This window comes from Cryptosporidium muris, genomic scaffold, assembly GCF_000006515.1.
Source record: "Cryptosporidium muris RN66 scf_1106632373407 genomic scaffold, whole genome shotgun sequence".
NCBI classification, from domain to species: Eukaryota; Apicomplexa; class Conoidasida; order Eucoccidiorida; family Cryptosporidiidae; genus Cryptosporidium; species Cryptosporidium muris.
In genome coordinates this window covers 697,683-718,254 of record NW_002196572.1, presented here as the reverse complement: position 1 = coordinate 718,254, position 20,572 = coordinate 697,683, and the positions used below count along the sequence as shown (strand labels likewise).

Here is a 20,572-nt window from a genome sequence, read left to right as displayed (position 1 = left end):
GAACCAAACAATTGATATTTCTAAAGTCAATTTATTAGTATAAGATCCATAAAATTTTATATCCTTAATTATATATCCCCTATAGTATCGATATATTTTCGAACTAAAAATATTAAATAATCTAAGAGCTAATTAATTATTGTTATTATAAGCGTTATATTTATTAAAAAAATATACTCTTAAATAATATTACAATAAAGTACAAAATTTAATATTTCCGAAGGATAATATAACAATATAAAATCATATAATAAATTCAAAACATAAGGAAATATATAGATATCATAAAAGTATAAAAATATGTAAATATTAAGTATTTATTAATATTTTAAATATGCATAAATATTGATAAAAAAAAAAAATAGAGCGGTATATTAGTATAATTTAGGCGCCAAATTGTTGATACCCGTGCTATTTAGACAGGGGTCTATATTACGTAATTAATAAAGTATAATAAAATAAATTGAAGTTAGAATAAATTGGGGTTAGAAGAAATCTCAATTATCACTTTTTTATTGATAACAAATTATAATTTTTTTAAAAATTAATATATGAAGAGTTTATAATTAATATTTGATTTAAGAGATAACTTAAAAGTATTAAGGGATATAAGACTTGTCTCTATATTAAAGTTTAATGATTATAAAGCTTTCCAATATTACAAATAAAATAATTAATTATTAGGTAATATGTGTTTCTATTATGTGAAGAATAAATTAAGTTCTATAGTCATTTTGGTCTTTTTCCATATTATTGAATTAAATACAATATTTATTGAAGGTAGGGAGAATTTGGAATTAAGCCCATTATATATACTTAACCAATGGTCAACATATCCCTCAAGAAGTGTAGCTCCAAAAGGAATATTTCCCTTAACATCAATAGATCCTATAAATGGTACTTTATTTGATGCTCAATCTTTTAAGAAACTAGTAGATATTACTAAGATTAGTGAGAAAAATAGTACAGATAATGATAAATTGCCACTAATAGCTCCAGTTGAGTTATTTTGTGCTCATCTTCACCCTATTTTTAATTGTCTAATGAGGAGATATTCTCAGAAATATTCATCAGTTTCTAATAATCTTGCAATATTTAATGACGATAATCTTTCTTGGTATATATTTAAAGGGGCACATGCAAAAGTTGCACCTGGTTATATTATAACTCCACCTATAAATGATTTAAATTCTAATACATATACACATTTGAGAAATGACTTAAGAACAAATATAAAATTTGATTCTATAATTGATCCTAGTATACAAACAATATTATCTTTAATTGTAAATTCAGATAAGAATTTAGTATTTGATGAGAACTCTGAGTTTTACAAAACTTTTCGTCCTAAGAATACTTCTATAAGGAATATTGGTATTTATTTTCATGGTAATGGAAGATACTCATCTGGGTGGTTATTACCAGGTACAGTAGTTTATGCTGCAGTTAAAGGTTTAGTAAGACAACCATCAGTTTTTGAGAATCTTTGGGTACGTGAGAGAGAATTTTCATTACAACTTTCTTCTTCAGAAGCTTGGTATGTGAATGGTAAACATGTTCACTTTTCTCTTGGAGTATTTTCATTATATATTTTAAATGTGATTGATAATGAAGGTCCTAATAATTCAAGAACTCCAAAATATACATTATCTGCTTCTCCTTTAATCCCTGATATTAAGAATAGATCAAATTTTATATCTGACTTTCTTATAATGGAATATGCCTCAGGTTTACATTTACATGAGGTTAGAAAGAGAATAAAATCTTCTACAGCTGTAATGTATTATAATATGACAGATGATTGGCATGGTTGGTTTAATAATGCCCTATTTTTATTATATACTTGGTTATCTTTGATTTCAGCATTTTCAATGACAGGGAGATTTTTATATATGCATTGTGATTTGCATGATAATAATATTATTGTTAGAAGTATCTCAAATCAAGTCCCATCCCGTATTTTATTTACTGAGATGAGAAGACTTATAACATTAGATTCTATTAACATTATTGATTTTATGTTTTCATGGATACCTCAAGAACGGGGTCAACGTAATTCACCAGGTCCCTGTTCTACACAATTTAAGGGATGTATTGCAGATACAGAGAGTTTGAATGCACTGTTAGTTGGGTATATGTTTGAATTAAATATTTATCCATTTGAACCTACTCCAATTCAAACTTCTAAATATCGTGAAGTTCATATGAAATCAATTCAGTTAGTTGAAACTCTCTCAAATATTCCAGAATGGAGAAGAATCTCTAATTATTATGTAGGTGGGGCTATAGAGTGGTACAAACAGTGGCGACGTTACGGTGCAGATGTTACGGATGTTTCTACTTATTCTCTTAATGAAGAATTTGAGGGTATTATGAAAGTTTGTGATTATTTACAAGATGTTTTAAGATCTAATAATATATCTCAAAAAGAGCCTTGTATATCATTTGAAGCATATTTAAGAGGATATTCTATGTTTAGTTATCGTATGATGAGAGTAGGTATGTGTATTCGTAAAAATATTACAAGTATAAGTAAGAATAGTACTATAGGTTTAAAGTCTTCACATAATTTGAGATTATCAACTAAAGCATCAATTTCTTTTTGGGATACATCTCGTTTGACACTTTTTATTTACTGGAATATCGCAACTTCAAACTTAAAGACATGTCTTCCTCCAGACTTTATAAATAAAGAATTTTATAGTTTTTACTTAACAAGTGGTGAAATAATAACACTTTACCCATATCATTGTGAGTTAATAATAAATTGTTTAAATGATGATAATAAAATTTTAGAGAATAAATTTAATAATTTGAAAGATGTTTCTGAAAATATACAGGGTTTTAATTATATATATGAAAGTCCTGAAGATACTCTTCTTTTAATTTATAACAATTTCATGAGTCAAAAAAGTGATGAGACATTAGAAAGACAATCTAAAAAGGTATTATCGAGAGGGTCACTAAAAAATATAAATCTAGAGACAATTAAGAAATTAAATGGATCTTTAGGGAGAATTATTAATACTTCTAAGACTTTTAATGATACATTGAAGACTTTTGAAGTAGAAGAATTTTTGTTAGATCGTTGGATACATAAGTTATATTATGGTATGGACTTTTCATTATCTTTTTTATTAGTTGGTTTAAGATTCTTATTTAGAGTAGAACCTACTATTACAGGTCAAAAGAATTTAGGCTTACAATTTTTGACATCTTTAACTAAAGTTTCAAGAATTTTAAGTGAATATGAGCAAGATGATACTAAAAATGGTGAAATTCTCTATGATAAGTCTGAAGAACAAATTTATGAGATTTGTATGCTTTTTATAAATATATATACAGAAATATCTTTTGATATTAATGATGAGAAGAATTCAAAAGAAGAGTGCAGAAATAGAAATATAGTAAGTCCAAAATATAAGAAACACCCAGATTATCCTGCTTTATATCAATATATAAGGCAAAAGTTTTATGATGATGATGGAGAAGAAAAAGTTCATTTTCCTAAGCATGTAGAATGTCAAGATAAGGGTATGAAGACTAAAAACAAAGATTTTATAAAACAGGGATTATGTGATCAATTAATTAAACCTTTGGGTTTTATTAACATCCCGATTTATAATTAGTAATATAGAATAAATTGGAGGTAATTATACAAAGAATATCCATTTTGAAATATCAGAACTAAAACATGGAATTTACTATTAATTTACTGAAGTACATTATTCAATTTTATTTAACAAGATTTCGTCTATATCAACCTAAATATATATAAAATCAAGATCTGTAGCTTTTTGAAGTATTAAACTTGACAATAAAACATATCTTTGACTTAATACCTATTTACTTAAGACTACAATGATATTTGACAAGTTATCTTTATTACTAAAGAAAGTTGAGTAAATTTACTATTTAAGTAATCTAGTATTAGAACATTACTTTTATAATAGGTTTAATTGTTCAAGATTCATAATTCCAAAAAAAGTCTAGTGACTAATAAATAAGACAGAAAATATATAGGTAGATTTTCTTTTTAGTCAATGTATACAAACAAATTGTCTATGTTCTTCATATATATATCACAGAACTTGATCATGAAATCACCTGAAATATTAAGATGAAGTAACTCGTTAAACATACTGATGAATTTTTTGCTTTTACAAGCTATAGAGATATTTTTTTCATTGATAGGTTTCTCAGTATTATTTAATAGCACTTTTACAATACTGGTAATTTGAATATCACTAAGTGTCGGAAGTAAATCTTCCGTAAATCTAAATTTAAGTCTTAAAGCTATAAGAATTCCTTCTTCAGATAATTCAGCATTATGGCAAAACTGAATAAATGCTTCAATAATATTAGATTCCTTAATTGAACTATCAATTGATTCTTGAATATTAGGACCAATATTTTCTTTGAAAGTAAGATCTATTCTGTTCAGGCTTTCAATTGTGCATTTGTAAATATCAGTACAAATAGAAGATAATTCAGGAAAACTTGTAGGACATACTTGAATCCATATTGATGCAGGGACATTATATGTGTTTTGAGAGAAGTAAACTTCTGCATTAGTAAGAACAGTTAGTTGAGGAGTTCCTAAACCTTCAGCTGGGCTACTTGTTTGGATAGAAGATACTGATTTTAGGTCATTTATCATTCCAAAACCTTTGAATAATAAATATATCTTGATCATATAAATTGCAAATTCAAAATATGAAAAGATCTTTATATTGCTAGCATGACTCAAATTTTTGATATTGCGTATTACACACATTGCAAGTTGTATTTGAGTAAAACTGAAGAAGTAGTAACCACGTAGATAAGCTTCTATACTAAAGCAAGTTGGTTGTTTCCTGAGACTTTTTCGCTCTTTTTCAATACCATAATTATGAAATTGCGTTAATTGGCTGCACCCGATAAGTAGAGCTTCTATACTATCAGTAATAGAATGTTTGGCATTAGGTCCATAATATGGTTCCCAAGATAGCCACCAATCATTAAATGGACCCCTATACTTATCAGTTGCCTTTAACCATTCATCATATCTCTCTAGTGAAATAGCAAGACTATTTAGTGTCTTTAAAAGTTCATTTCTATATTTTGATTCTGTTGTAAAGTGCACTTTGTAAGAGTGCTGTCTTAGAAATTCGGATAACATTATTGATACATTCTCACTATCTGAATAAAGTAAATTTTGTTGTGATTTACAAGGAGATAATGAATGTCTAGAATTTATATCCTTCCCTGACCATACAAATGAAAAATCAACAAAACGTATATCATTTGGGGTAAGCATAAGCAACCTTTTAAATTCATCAAGAATTCGACTTCTACCAAATTTATTCCAATTTCTCAACATTGGCATAGAAGTAATAAATAAAATATTATTTTCATTTAAATCACAATGATATAGGATATATTGACCAGTCATTTGGAAAGAACTAAGTGATGCTATCAAAGCTGAGAATATACTCATTACAGAAAAGTACCATAAACTCCATGGACCAAGATTATCAATAAAATATTCATGTCTAGTTGATTTCAAAATTTCAATCCAATCTATATTATTACTTTTAGATTCCATCCACTCAGTAGTTAAGGACTCAAGTGTGTTAATAATATTATTACTAAATAAAAATCTTCTTATATCAGACATCCTGTTGACATGTAGATTTTCCATAATCAAGATTTCACTATGGATTCCCATGTTATTATTAGAGTATAAAGGTGGAAATAATTTTTGTTCTTCATTATGAACCGAATTTGTATGAATAGTGAATAGTGTTGGAGTTAATTGCAACAAATTACCCGATAATACAAAAGGTTGTTGAGCCAAACTATAGCTATACTCCCTTTCTCTTTCCCAATATAGCATCCAGGACTTGTGTCTTTCTCTAAGTGCAGTCTTAATAGCTACTGCCATCTTTACTCCCGATTTAACCCAACCAGCTTTGAGCTTACTTGAACCATGATACAATACTCTGAAATTCCTTAACAGTTTTGGTAATCTATAGTACAATGAAAATCGTGTTTGGGGAAGATTCATAACAATATCTGAAGAATCTATAAAACCAAATGCAACTCTACCATAAGTACCTCCAACTATATGCCATTGATATCCATTAACTATTACCCATGGTTTATATGATAATGATGACATATTAGATGTTATAATCTCACACCGAACTAGTGGATATAAGTGAGCACAAAGCCCCTCAGAAGAAGCAAAATCTACTAAAGAAACTTTAAGTGTTAACTTATTTGAACCTGATTTTATATTTCTTTCTTGTACCTCTGTTCTAATTGTTTCTTCAACTAAAGGCTGTACTACAGATTTAGAAGGATATAACATAGTTATAAATCCATCTGGATGTGACAAACACCTTAATTTTAATGATATATATTCGTTAAATTGACTAGATATTGTTTGATTATCATTGTTCTCTAGTAATACTGGTGAATTAGAACATAATGAACTTGGAGTACACCTATATCCCAAAATAGTTGTGTGCATTCCTGGGGTTAGTACTCCAAATGTTGGGACAATACCATAGTGTGTTTGCCCTTTTTTTATTGGTATAACTGCATCAGGTATTGTGGACGATATTCTTGATTCAAGTATTGGGGATAATCTATTATCTATCTTCTTCTTTCCTTTCTTCCGAGTTTTCTTTGGAACCCTATTTTTAATATTACTACTAGGTATCAATAACTTCTTTGGTTTATGAGGTATATTACCCTGTAACATCTTTCCATTCTGTTCATATGGATCAGTTGCAAAAACTAGTCCATGATCCCTTATAAATATGGTAGAAATTAGAACCAATTCAATTATTATTAAGTGTAAAACAAAAGCAAACCCCATATATTCTATTAATTTTTTAGTAGATTTTGCAAATTGATAAGATTTTGTAAGAAATAAATTTATTGAAATCTAATTTAAGGTTGTTACACTTATTATATAGAATAGTACCTACTGTCCTTCAAACCTTACACATAAGCAGTCTTCTAAATGTTAAGTTGTATGTTCTATTTAGAAAATACTTATATTAATGTATATCTTTGTAATAATACCAAATTAACTAACAATTATGAGCATATAAGTGGATTATTTTCTGCATGCAAAACCCACAATAGCGCTGTGAAATAGCGCTGGCGGTATCGGTACCTGTAATATTTTTTTTCCTAAAGATTAGTATTTATAAAGATATATATGACATTTAGCATTTACCATACCTGAAATTTATAGTAACAAGTAAATTATCAAACAAATTATTGTAAATATTTGAAATATTTCATACAAACAAAATAAACCATATTAGTAATCTTATATATATAAAAACCCGGACCTTGGAATTAATCGCATATTTCTTACCGACATTTTATGAATCTTGCAGATATAGATTTTGCTATTATCTATATTAGTCAAATATGTAACTTTCATATTTTTATTAAATATATATATACTGCTATTCTTCAGAAGGAAGTACTGAGTCGCAAAAATTTGAATCTAAATCTTGAAGTATGGGAAATTTTCCAATTTCACTATTAGTTAAATTATAGCATGCAGTTAACAGCATGGTACTATTGTATAACTTTGAATCATCTGAAATATATGATAATATCCTATTAGATATTTCCAGACTAATCTCTATAGAATCTTCCTTGTTAATCTTTTTTCCTAGTATATATTTATAAAATATTCTAATTGCTAAGGCAAAGTGGATCTCACTTTCTGATTTTCTAAATAGTGTCATTACTATGTAAATAAATTTTTCTTCTTCTTCCTCTGTCTTAGCTAACCATTTTCTAATATATCGAGGAAATTTTTTCTTTTTATTGAATTGTCCACTATCTTCTATTTCTAAATATTCATCTAACCATTTTCTTTTAAGTCTAATATTTTGAAAACGAGAATTAACCTTATAACATCTATCCCAAAGTAGTGTTGACTCATGAACGTATTGTAAACTCCATAAAGGTCTATCTGTGCTAGTTATTTTTGTCATATATAAACTCAAAGTCTTTACAGCATATTTAAAATATGAAGAATTCAAATGTTTTATATGTGAATTTCCAAAGTAATATAATGTACAATGACCAAATATCATAAGATCAAATGGAACATAAAAATACCCTCTTAAGTAAACCTCAAAGGAAATAGCATTATTAAATTCTTTATTAATTCTCTCCATATATTTCGGCATAGACACATTTATGTCTTTTTTATATTCTATTTCTAATATATCCAGTGTTTTTCTTAAGGAACTATCGAATGTTAAGTAATTATTAAATGTCTCATCAAATGTATACTTGTGTTTAAATGACCATCTAATCCACCAATATTTACTATTACCCATAAAATAAGGTTTAATTAAATTCCAGTTATTATTTTTCATAAGATTCTCAATTAATATCTCTAATGGTTGATACCTCAAAAAAATATTGGATTTTTCTAAAGCTATATTTATATCCATATTAAAATCAAATATAAAAGCTATCCAATTCTCTATATCATTTAAGGAAGTTTCTCCAAGTGTTTTACATATATTAATAGATTGACGTTCAATATAAGAATATAATACATTTACAAATGTAAAATCCAAAATCCTCATTTCATTAAAAGGTTTAAATATTATATCACCAATTAGTTCATAAGGATTATTTATAGGTTCAAAAAGTTGGTTATGAATAGATGGTCCCCAAAATTTAGAAATAATAAATATATTATTAGCATGTAAATCACAATGTTGGTAAATTAATCTCCCTGTTAATGAAAATGATACTAGTGATGCAAAATGCATAAATAATAATTTTAATAAGGCTATATTCCAATAATATAAAAATTCACTAGATTTTTGAATCCAATTTAAGACTTCATCACTAATTAAATATCTGGCAACATCTGCTATACTAGGACCCCATATTCTCTCCATTATTAAAAATGAAGACCAATATTTATTAGAATAAATACTCCATGGATAATTAGTCTCATATAATCTAATTGGAAAAAGGATATTATAGTTATGTTGCTTATTATTTGAATCTGATCTTTCTAATTTATCTTCTTTATTTCTCATTGTTATAGTAATTACAAGAGGTACAAATGATACATCAATATTTCCAATTCTCCATATATCATTATTTAACCATTTCAAAATATATTGTTCACGGTTCCAAATATCTATATAAGAAGGTATATCTGTAGATCTAAAAGATTTAATACAAATATTCATATCTTCATAATATCTCAAAAATCTAGAATTCTTGTAATAAGAATGATTTATATATGTATTATAAATTGAATTATAATCTATCATATAAGTACTTGATAAAAAAGATTCATAATTCTTTATTTCCAATAAATGAGATCCTCCACGTAACAAACCACATACTACATCTCCATAAGTTCCTCCAAAAACACTCCATGATAATTTTTTATCCGAAGTTATCCAAGGAAATTTTAATGGATCATCCAATAAAAGAGTATTATTATTTATATCCACATCACAATATATAAATGATGAAAAATAAGTACAAATTGTATATAATCCAATATATTTTTCAAAATCTGATAATTTGCCTTGTAATAATCTACCTTCAAAAAGCAAATGATTCTCATTTTCATTAGTCATTTCAATTAATTTTATTCTATCCTGCTTAGATATTATAAAATTACTTCCATTATTATTCATGTATTTATTAAAAGATATTGATCTTCTTTGATATTCAATATCATTGGGTTTATAGAATAAATTATCTTGTTCATCTTTACCTTGCAAATAGTTATAACCAATGGTATAAGCATAAATGTGATATTTTGGAGTTACATACTGATGCCACGATATACAGGTCCAAAAATATACAAGAGCTATAGTTAAGTAGATTAGCATTCATCAATAATCAAAAATAAATATTTGCTTGTCTTATGCATAAGAAATTATTAATGTACTTACATTATATTTTCAAAAATTATTTTTCAGTACGTTGTCAAAGACCGACTACGAGAATTTTAGGTTATCAACTAGATATAAATGCACCTCTCCAAAAAATACCCGCCCAAAATTATTAACCGTTTTTTTATAATATTAAAAGATAAATTTTATTAATTTAAATTTTGTAATTTTTATTATTACCTCAAATTTTAAAAGTTTATTTATATAGATAGATAGCCTTTTAAATTTATAATATTTTAAAATATTTAAAAATTGTAAATTTTTCTATTTCAACATTTCTTAATGTATATTCTACTTTATTATTACTAATTTTGCAATAATAAATTAAATAAACCTAGGATTTATGAAAATTTCAATATGATCTTATTTAGATATTAAATAACTTCTTTAGAAATTTGTAACTTTAATTCTTTAGTAATATATTGGGATCATTTGCGGTACACCTTACGTGGTAGATCTAATAATAAGATGAGCATTAGTAATAGATTATATCAAAAATAAAGGTGGAGAAAAAGTTTTGAATGGATAGTATTGGGAGAGTAAAGAAGAAATTTGAAGTAAATGATATGTAAATATAGTATATAGAAGTATTTATAGAAGTTGTGGGACTATTTACTCAAAATTATCCAAAAATTTTTTTCTCATAAAGGGATCTAGAATATAGGATTTTTAGAGAAAATAAAAAAATGAAAATATTAAACAAAATTTTAGTATTATTTTGTAGTTTGTTCATATTAATTAATGGGAAATATGAGAGACATGGATATAGATCTGAACTATCACCTGAAAAATCAAAACCAAGAGAAAAACCATTAACAAGAAATATTCCTTTAGCAGGAGGGATACCAATTAGAAAAAGAGTGAAATCACCTTTTCCACAAAAGAATGAAGGGAATTTTTCTGAAAGAAGTCCTGATAAAAGTTCTGAAAAAAGTCTCAAAAGAGTTTCTAGAAGAAAACATAAGAATTATAAACAATATGATTTGAAGAGTGCAACTAGTATTGCAAAACCAGCTTTAGATAATTTTTTAACGGATACTACTGTTGGTAGTATGATGAATGATATGGATTTGATGTCTCAAGCTCCTGTTGAATTACAAACAAGTCCAATAATATCATTAGACGCAATCAAGAGAATATCAAAAACAAGGCCAATAATAAAAAAGGAACCAATATTAAAAGAGAATTTATTAAGAGATAAATATACCAAAGTTAAAGTTAGATTTATATCTCCAAGACAAATAGGAGTTCTAGAAGTAGAGGAACCTCCAGAAAACCTAAAAGTTATGTTAATGAATTTAACTAGACAGTTTGAGAATAAGGAAAAAGCTTTAGATAAAGGAGCTGCAGAAGTTGCATGTGCAAAATTTGAACCTTTGCTACATTGTGAGATAGTCAATGTAAATAGTAAATCTCAAAAACATTCAGTAAGTACAAAGTGGTCAGATAATAAAGAATATTCGTGGAATACTGCACATGGATCATATGGTAGAGTTGTATTTGGTTATATAGAAGTTCCTAAAGAAAATGTTGTTTTACAAATTAGTCAATCTCCATTTACAGATTTTTTTAAAGTTCCATCCCAGTTACACAAAGTAAGAATATTATTTCATGGAGGTGGGAATTATGAGCCAAAGTATCTTTTAGGTGGGACAAAAATTAGTGTAGTTGTTAAATCACATTTTCGTAATTTATATGTAACAGCAGAAAAGATATGGGAAAGAGAAAGAGAAATGTATTATGCATTATCGAAAGAATTATGGACAAATGGGAATGGGGAACCTATAATCTATATACCTACTGTATTTAGTATTCATTATACTGATCCTGAAACAAATAAACAACAAGTTTTATTTCCTGATTTAAAAGGAAGAACTCAATTAGTTTCTGAGTTATTGATAATGGAACGTATATCTGGTTTAACAATGCATGAATTAGTTATATATATGCACGGAGAATTAATTAGAAATTGGTTAGATAATACTGATCAATGGTATTTGTGGCTCAAAGCATCATTTAAGCTACAATGGTTAATTTTTCATGCAATACAAAGTTTTTTTGCCTCTGGTTATTTGTTATATATGCATTGTGATTTAAATAGAAGTAATATAATAGTACATATCCCTAATTTAACAAATAATCATCAAAAAAATCTGGAGAATATCATTGCTTTGACAATTTGGGAAATTAGGATTATTGATATTTCATTTTGTTGGGTCCCATCAGTGAAATATTCTAGGAATATGATAGGACCATGCAGGCAAATTAATAATTATGCTACTTTTTCAGATACAGATTTATTATCTCTTTCTACTCAAGAATGTATAAAGAGTGTATATATTGGTTTAAAATCGAAAAAGAATTCCCCAAAATATCAAAAAATGATGAAGATTGCCAAAGATATAGTAGATTCCCTTAATAATATTCCAGAATGGTGGAGTGTTGGAGTATATTATCATACTCCTAATCCAAAATATTCACTTCGTTATAAACATAATAGATTAGATCAAGGTCATACTTTTAATGAGAGTATTGAGGGGTTAATGAAAGCTTGTGATTCTTTAGATGGAAGTGCTAGAAAATTGGGATTTAATCTTCCTTTTCAGTGTTTCTCACCAGAATCTTATTTGAGGGGGTACTTACATCTTTCATTTCGGCTGAGTAAGCTAGGACTTTGTTTGAGGAAATCTATGGCTATAAATTCTTCTGTAATCACTATGAAGATACCTATAATGAGCTATTTTGATTTTGCCATAAGTGTATTGAATCTGGATTTTAGTTTGCGTGAAACATCACGTCAATGTGTAATAATGATACCCAAGATTATAGAATCTCCAGAAGGAAATAAAGTAACTATTTCAATTACATATACTTTACCAGATATTATTTGTAGAGATATCAAAAATTGTGTAACAAAAATTGAATCACATAGATCATTTATAGGTGACAAAGTTCTAAAACCAGCCTTAGCTGTTGTTACTGCAGAAAACTATGAGTCAGATTTATGGTTAAATGAATTAATGGAAACTAAAAAGTATAAAATTCCACTTTTGCTATCTGGTATGAGAATTTATGGAAGATTTCAAGGTTTGGAAATGCCGGAACCATTTAATAAAGCTATGATCATGAATTTTATGAATTTGATTAATGATATGGCTCAAGCTGTAGGAGTACAGACTCTAAATGAACAAAATATTATGGAATTATGTACCAAAGCTGAATTACAGCATAAATTAGAAACAATATTTACTATTAAAAATATTCAATTTTTAGTAAAATATGCTGAATCATATAAATTAGTTAGAATATGTCAAGTATTTTTTAAACTTCTCCCTAATGCAAGTATATTATTAACAGATCAAAGTATCACCCAGGAAAATTCAAAGAAGTATTTAGATAAGGAAGCTTCTCAAATGTCTTTAAGAGTACGTCAATAGGGTAAGATAATTTTTTACGGGAATTATGGGATTAATTGGTATAAGGATTCAAGTAGGATTAGAAGATTACTAATAAAAAAGTTCAATAGCATATAATTTGAAGTATTTGCAATATATTTTAAATTTATCATTTCAATTTTTTTTTTTAAATATAAAGTAATGAATAATATATAAATTGAATTATATGCTTATAATAGATAAATCTTATATCAGCTTGATTTTGTGAAAGTTTTACCTAAATAATGAGTATAAAGAAGATTAAGTTATAAATTTCAGTCCTACTGTTTTCTATATCTTATATTTTACAATTCCTAATTTAAATAGAATTTTTATGGTTTATATTGAATGTTAATGAAATTATAAATTAAAATTAATCTTTTTTTTCAGACTATTTCTAAGAGAAAATCAGATATCCCAGTAGATATTATTACAGAAGATAGTAATTCTGAACAAAAATTAGAAAAAGCTAGTCTTTCAGAATTATATAAACAACAGCCTTATGAATTACTGATGTTCAGGAAGTATTATTTCCAAGATGCTGCACATTATCTTATTAAAAATCATCAGGATAGGGGTAAGTCATTAATTTATGACTTTTTTTTTATTAAGCTTATGTTTATTTTTTTTTTTTAGAATCAAATAAAGTTTTTGATATTAATTGTGATTCAAAATATGGCTTAATTTTGGTACCATTATTAGACTCATATAATGAAGATGAAGGGAATAAACAAGAATACAGTACATTAAATAATGATGTCAGTACTGATATAGGATACTTAAGAAACAAAAACCTAAAGGAAATGTTAATTTCTGAGACAAGGAAATATTCAAAACTTAAAGGTGAGGAAATGTTAAAGTATCAAAGTATTGAATTACTTTGCAGTGAAATAAGTAATCTAATTGATTGTGAAATAAATAAAAACTTACAAAAATCATTTGAAAATCTCTCTAATAAACATATGACAGTAATTTCAATATCAAATAGTGAGGGCATAATGAATATTTCCTGGAAATTCTTGCAAGGGAAATATGGCTCCGTAGGTTTTGGGATATTAAATGTCCCAAGTAGAATTGATGAAATATTCATAAAATCTTCACTCCTAGTTAATTCAAATAAAATTGAATATAAAGTAAAGAATATTGGAATATGGTTCTATGGAAATAATAAACTATTCCCATCTTGGTTATTAGAAAAATCGAAATTTGTGATTTCAGTAAAAAGTCCCTTTAATAAGGTCCACTCTAAGAGGGATAAATATTGGAATAGAGAAAAAATTCTTAGTATTTTAGTAAGCTTAGAGTTATGGACATCTTCGAAGGGGGATTTGTATCAAATAGCTCCAAGTACATTTTCGATATTTTATAATGTCAAAGATTTTGAATCAGATCCTTTTAAATTGGGAGCTTCAATTCAAGACATACCTTTAGAAAGTGGAGTACAAAAAAAAGGAATTTCAGATACTTATGTAAGAAATATAAAGCCCCTTTTTACGAATTATCTCTTTATGGAAAGGCTTCATGGAGAAACAATGAATAGTCTTTTATATTATTTGAGGAGTAGAAAACTTTTTGAGTGGTTACAAGAGGATTATTCCATGACACGTTGGGATCTTTGGTATCATACTATTTTAACATTATTATATCTCAGTATACATACAATTCAATCCTTTGCAGCTTCTGGATTTAGCTTATATATGCACTGTGATATCAATTTTGGAAATATTATTTACATATTACCTCCAATATCTCAATATAATCATGAATACAATCTTCTTAATATTATTAATATGAAACTTATTGATGTAAGAATTATTGACTATTCATTTTTGTATATATTTCATTATAGAGATAACTACAATGACTGTTTGGATATGAATAAACATGGAGAATCTATGGGGTTTGGAAGTTTCTTGGAAGAAAGAAATCTCCCAAATGTATGTAAAGAGGTTATTAATTCTGCTATTTTTAGTGACCCTAATTATATTTCAATTTTTATATCTGAGTTACTAAAAGGTAGTAGTATTCTATATAATATGAACAGAATATTCCAAAAAAAAGAGCAAAATATGCAGAATCAGGAGCTACAGATAGAGAATAATTTTTTGTACATAGATAAATATACATCATTATATAATAATAGAAATCCACAGGTAATATGGAATAATCAGGAAAATAAAGTCATAAGAAAGCTTAGTGAAATTCACCAAAATATTCAAGAACTTCCAGAATGGTCACAAATTGGTTTAAGTTTTATTCCAAATGATAACCCTTTTAAAAGATGGGTTTCTAAGGATCAAAATAAAGGTAAAATGGCTACTTTTAATCAAGGTATTGAAGCTTATATAGCTACATGTAATATTTTAGCTCCTACTTTTCTTCAGTCGTATAGACGACTTGTTTCTCTAAATAATTTTGACATTATTTCTGAAATCTCAAGGTTTCCCTGCTTCTCATTGGAAAGTTATCTACGTGGTTATACATTTCTCTCTTACAATGTGGTAAAGTTAGCTCTATGTATGAGAAGAAGTAGCTCAAAAATTGGGGATTTAAGTGATTTTTTACAAAAAAGACAACCAACTTATTTTCAATTTGCTACATTAGTATTGGAATATTATACATGGCTCATAATACATAATAATAATTTACAAGAATCAAAACATGTGAATCCCGTCGTCCATCGTTCATTTTTTACAGAACTTAAAACACTTTGTAATGAAGAGTCACTCAAATCTGATAGGAACTTTAATTTACAAGTAAATATAAGTTTTCAAGCAAAAAAATCAAGAAATATCTATTACAATATAAATGAAGATCAGGATAAACTCATTCAGAGATCTATTATGGAATTTAATTTACAACCTACATTCGCACTTATATTGCAAAGACTATGGTATAGAATACAAGGTCTTGTAGCATTAAATAATAGTGAAGATCCCATAAAGATACTGTTGCTCCCTTTAATTGATTTCATACAAAAGGAATTCACTACAAAGGACGAATTACTAGATGATTTGACTTTATTAAATGCTTGTAATGAACTATATAATAGAGGTATTATCAAATCCGTACTAAGAAGTGACTTATATGTAACACTAGCTAGGATTGATAAATCTATTTGCGATATGCTAATAAAACCAGCTAACAATTTAAAAATATATTGAATTATTTTCATAGTATAGGATAGATAAATGATTTAAAATGATTATTATTTGATATTCTAAAAAATTGTAATATTCTTTATATGAATGTTAACTTAGCAGTTAAATTATTCTTAAATTTATTTATTGAATCTAAGATATTATAGTTCAAATCTGGTTGTAATTCTATCATTCTATTTTCAAAAATTAAGTTTAAGTTCCTTTGTATCTTCTCATAATATTGAAGAGATTGACTTACAATCAAAAATGCTAACTCATAATAAGTTCCATCTTTTTCTAGATCAAAATATTTATGAGATAATAATTTCGCCATTTCACGTGTTGAGTCCAATATATCTTGACAATATAAAACCTGTTTAATAATATAATTTATTATATCCTCTTTATTTGTCTCACCTATACAATTATTATCAATCTGAGTATTGTCAATAAATTTGATAGAAATATCATATCTATCTAAATTCCTCTTTATATCTTCTAAATCTTTACAAGAAATCTCCTTATACATACTCTCCATTCTTAATAAAAGTTGTTGAATATTAAGTAAAATTACTTTATGATTACCTATGCTATCATTTTGAGTTGTATTCATTGAATCTACAAAATTTAGGTAAGGAAATGAATCAATTGTACTAGGTGTAGTATCAGGTTCACTTTTAGTTACAAAATCCGATAATTCTGTCAATACAATAAAGTTACTAGAATTTTCATAAATATTATCTTTTAATTCATTATTATTTTTATTTTCGGATTTTACTTCATTTATATATTGTTTAGTTGTATTATTCTCACAAATTAGACTAGATAAATCTTCCTTATTTTCCACACAATCTGAAATATTAATCAATTTCGATTTACTCTTAAATGAAATGATGAAACTAGACTTTTTCTTATTAAATGTATTATGAATCAAATAAGATATTTTAGATACTTCTAAAGTAATTTTTGTACATATTTTCTCCTTTATTCTTATACAATTTAACCTAATTAAAGATAAACTTTCTTGAAAATGAGCATTTAGATCACTTCGAAATTGACCTGATATATACTTAAATTTTCTCTTTTTCCTAGGTCTTTGTAATATAATAGGATCAACATTTGATAAATTCAAAATTTTATCTTTATTACTAGATTTCCTGAAAATTTTATGTATTCCTAATTTAAGATTCTCATAATTTGTCTTTATAGACATTTTGACATTCTCCATAAATTTTAGTATCCTCTGTTTTTTTGTTATCTTCTGAATCTTACTTTGTAGTTCTGACTCACTATCCTCTTCAATAACTGTACCAACATCGAAATTATAACTTTTCATTTTTAATAGTGGCATATTAACTCTCATTAGCTGATTTCTATTTATTAATTTATATTGTTTAATATTTGGAGGTAGAGATTGACAAAAGTTAGAATCTGGACTATTACATTCCATACTATCAATTAAGTATTATACCCAAATATTAGTTGATATATATATATATATATGTTAAAACTATTGTAATAGTCTTAGTTTTATATTTCTCTAATGTCCCTAATTTTATCGTATTACGTTTTATAAATGTAGCTACTAGAGCAAAATCTAGCTCTTAAAAATTTTATTGTGTGGAACCCGCTATAGGCGGCAAATATTCGTAACTGTAAGTTAACTAAATTAAGGAAAAAAGTTGAGTATAGTAAATCACATAACATTTTTATAATAAATATTTAGATCAGATATAACTACAGAAATACTCGTGATACTTAGAATTATAAATACTTTACAATATTGCCCTATTTAGGGTCCTTTATTGACCATTTATCTGGAATAGGTTTGAATGGATCTAATCCACAAGGTAGGGGAAGCCAGGATACTCCAGTACAATTAATTAATTCTTGTGAGCACTTTTCCTTATGACATTCTTGACATTTCTTATTACATGTACTTGAGAAACATGGGCCTTTACAGTTCTTACTACCACATAATACTGATTCAGCATAACAAGTTGAACATAATTCAGATAATATCAAATTATCTTTTGTAAAAGTCTTTTTCATAATACATCTCTTTGTTCCAGTATACTTTCCAAGAGAAGATCTACCACACTTCATAACTGCAGTTTGAAAAGCATCCTTTTCAGTACCAAATATAATTGATATATCAGAAAAGTTAATACAAGAACCTTTACTTTCTTGAGTAATAGGGGGATATGGTGTTGATAAAGTAGTTGTTTGTAGAATTGTCTTTATATTACTCCATTCCACATCAGGTATATTTTTACTAACAATGGTAGTATTAGTCGTCTGATGTTCTGAATCATCAACTTTAAGTACAGATATATGATCACTAACTACACTATCAACTTTTTCTTTTTCAATATTATCTTGAGAAACTTGTTCTGATATATCTTCTGATGACTCAGTTATTGAATCATAATCATCATCTAAATTAATAATTTTCATTGGTCTATATTGCACAGATTCCTTTTCTACTAAATCTTCACTAACTGTAGGTACTTCATTTTGTAGTTTCTCTAAATTCCCATCTTCATGACTATTATCAAATTGTTTAATTAATTCTCTGACAGTTTTATTGCGATCTTCAAATAATTCTATGGGTGAAGATGTAACAACTGATGTCTTCGTAAACTCTGTAGTGTCTAATTTTGTACGAGGCAAATAACTTTTTGGAACACCAGCAGATTTCTTGTGTACAAAATCTGAAGCATATAAAACCGGAACATTATTTTTTGAAGATGTAGTATATTTATCATTAGAACTAGGTATAATTAATACAAATAATGTCTCAACTTTATCATTCTCACCTTTCACTTGAATTGTATCAAACTCTAAACAATGTATATGATTAAATAGATCAGTACGGAATAAGAATAAGAATGAGTATACAATAATAAGAGACCACTGATGCTTAATCATTATTGTATAATCTTGATATTAACAAATTTTTTAGTCAAGAGTTTTGTATAGACACTTGTCATTCCGTATTAATACGACAGATTCAAATAGTTACCTAGGAGACACGCCGCTCCACTAAGAAAATAGCAACTCAATAAATAAAGGATACTTGTCAAGTACTACGATATAATTACTTAGAGATATAATATCCTAATTAATTGTATATAGAATATATTATTAATAATTTAATATATATAAGGTATAGGATATTTCACACTAATTAGGTAATTTTTATAATACAAGAAAAAAAGTAAAAGAATGTATTAATTGGGAAATACAAAAACTAACAACTAGACAATTAATGAGGTTCTTTAGCTTTAAAGTTATCCGGTATGGGATTATGTGGATTTAGACCACATGGAAATGGTAACCATTTGGTCCCTGCACATTTATTAAGATCTTTTGAACAGTGATTAAGTGAACACTTCTGACATTTAGCTACACATGTATTAGCAAAACAATGATGTGCACAGTTACTTCTTCCACATGCGACTGTAGCAGACCAACAGTTAATACATCCTTCGCTTAATTTATGACCAGAAAGTTCAACTTTGGATAAACATGACTTTGTAAGTTTAAAATTTCCAAAGGATTTTCTTGAGCACTTTACTATTATTTTCTGGAATTCATCTCGGCCTACACCAAATATAATTGCAGTATCAGAAATCTTGTTAACACATGCTCCAACTGAATCTTTTGTAAATGGTGGTTCTGGTGAGACATAATTTGTATTATTCATAGCTTCTTCAATAAGATACCATGGATCCTTAGAATCACTATCATTAATTACAGTAGTACTTGTTGTTTTTGCAATAAAGCCTTCACTAATTTTTGTCTTAGGTGTTCTTTCTTCCAAAGTAAAGTTTCTAAAACTAGAAGGAGTTATTGTATAACCATTAGTTAAATTAGTAGTATTTAATGTTATATTACTATTATTTGTAATATTTGTAGTATAACCAGAAATAACTGGTGTATAGATAATAAGTTCAGCACTTAGTGTCCAAAAGTTAAATACTAAAACCAAGGATAGAATACAAAAAAATCGATACATAACTTTTTTAAAAAAGAA

At 26.9% G+C, this 20,572-nt stretch overlaps 7 protein-coding genes across 7 annotated transcripts, besides 16 other annotated features; 2 read left to right on the top strand and 5 right to left on the bottom strand.

The window, feature by feature from the left end:
• Positions 1-154: 154 nt before the first annotated feature.
• Positions 155-364: a sequence feature (AT_rich).
• Positions 365-437: 73 nt separating this feature from the next.
• Positions 438-465: a sequence feature (AT_rich).
• A 43-nt stretch (positions 466-508) lies between these two features.
• Positions 509-575: a sequence feature (AT_rich).
• Positions 576-654: 79 nt separating this feature from the next.
• Positions 655-683: a sequence feature (AT_rich).
• A 6-nt stretch (positions 684-689) lies between these two features.
• Positions 690-3,629, top strand: CMU_018750 (uncharacterized protein; the record flags this gene model as incomplete). The annotated part of the gene is made up of 1 exon (XM_002140431.1): positions 690-3,629. One exon carries the CDS (start codon positions 690-692, stop codon positions 3,627-3,629), a length of 2,940 nt encoding a protein of 979 aa, XP_002140467.1.
• Positions 2,757-2,815: a sequence feature (AT_rich).
• A 407-nt stretch (positions 3,630-4,036) lies between the features above and the next one.
• On the bottom strand, positions 4,037-6,868 carry CMU_018740 (uncharacterized protein; the record flags this gene model as incomplete). Its single annotated transcript, XM_002140430.1, has 1 exon — positions 4,037-6,868. One exon carries the CDS (start codon positions 6,866-6,868, stop codon positions 4,037-4,039), a length of 2,832 nt encoding a protein of 943 aa, XP_002140466.1.
• Positions 5,374-5,403: a sequence feature (AT_rich).
• A 577-nt stretch (positions 6,869-7,445) lies between the features above and the next one.
• Positions 7,446-7,469: a sequence feature (AT_rich).
• Positions 7,470-7,472: 3 nt separating this feature from the next.
• On the bottom strand, positions 7,473-9,896 carry CMU_018730 (uncharacterized protein; the record flags this gene model as incomplete). The annotated part of the gene is made up of 1 exon (XM_002140429.1): positions 7,473-9,896. One exon carries the CDS (start codon positions 9,894-9,896, stop codon positions 7,473-7,475), a length of 2,424 nt encoding a protein of 807 aa, XP_002140465.1.
• Positions 8,708-8,736: a sequence feature (AT_rich).
• A 182-nt stretch (positions 9,897-10,078) lies between the features above and the next one.
• Positions 10,079-10,223: a sequence feature (AT_rich).
• Positions 10,224-10,634: 411 nt separating this feature from the next.
• Positions 10,635-10,679: a sequence feature (AT_rich).
• On the top strand, positions 10,646-16,557 carry CMU_018720 (uncharacterized protein; the record flags this gene model as incomplete). The annotated part of the gene is made up of 3 exons (XM_002140428.1): positions 10,646-13,384; positions 13,784-13,970; positions 14,030-16,557. 3 exons carry the CDS (start codon positions 10,646-10,648, stop codon positions 16,555-16,557), a joined length of 5,454 nt encoding a protein of 1,817 aa, XP_002140464.1.
• Positions 13,507-13,582: a sequence feature (AT_rich).
• Positions 13,751-13,780: a sequence feature (AT_rich).
• A 76-nt stretch (positions 16,558-16,633) lies between the features above and the next one.
• CMU_018710 (uncharacterized protein) lies at positions 16,634-17,983 on the bottom strand (the record flags this gene model as incomplete). Its single annotated transcript, XM_002140427.1, has 1 exon — positions 16,634-17,983. The coding sequence occupies one exon, from the start codon at positions 17,981-17,983 to the stop codon at positions 16,634-16,636; it is 1,350 nt and encodes a 449-aa protein (XP_002140463.1).
• Positions 16,910-16,932: a sequence feature (AT_rich).
• Positions 17,264-17,301: a sequence feature (AT_rich).
• Positions 17,908-17,936: a sequence feature (AT_rich).
• Positions 17,984-18,321: 338 nt separating the features above from the next.
• On the bottom strand, positions 18,322-19,464 carry CMU_018700 (uncharacterized protein; the record flags this gene model as incomplete). Its single annotated transcript, XM_002140426.1, has 1 exon — positions 18,322-19,464. The coding sequence occupies one exon, from the start codon at positions 19,462-19,464 to the stop codon at positions 18,322-18,324; it is 1,143 nt and encodes a 380-aa protein (XP_002140462.1).
• A 190-nt stretch (positions 19,465-19,654) lies between these two features.
• Positions 19,655-19,701: a sequence feature (AT_rich).
• Positions 19,702-19,801: 100 nt separating this feature from the next.
• On the bottom strand, positions 19,802-20,554 carry CMU_018690 (uncharacterized protein; the record flags this gene model as incomplete). Its single annotated transcript, XM_002140425.1, has 1 exon — positions 19,802-20,554. One exon carries the CDS (start codon positions 20,552-20,554, stop codon positions 19,802-19,804), a length of 753 nt encoding a protein of 250 aa, XP_002140461.1.
• Between the last annotated feature and the right edge of the window lie 18 nt (positions 20,555-20,572).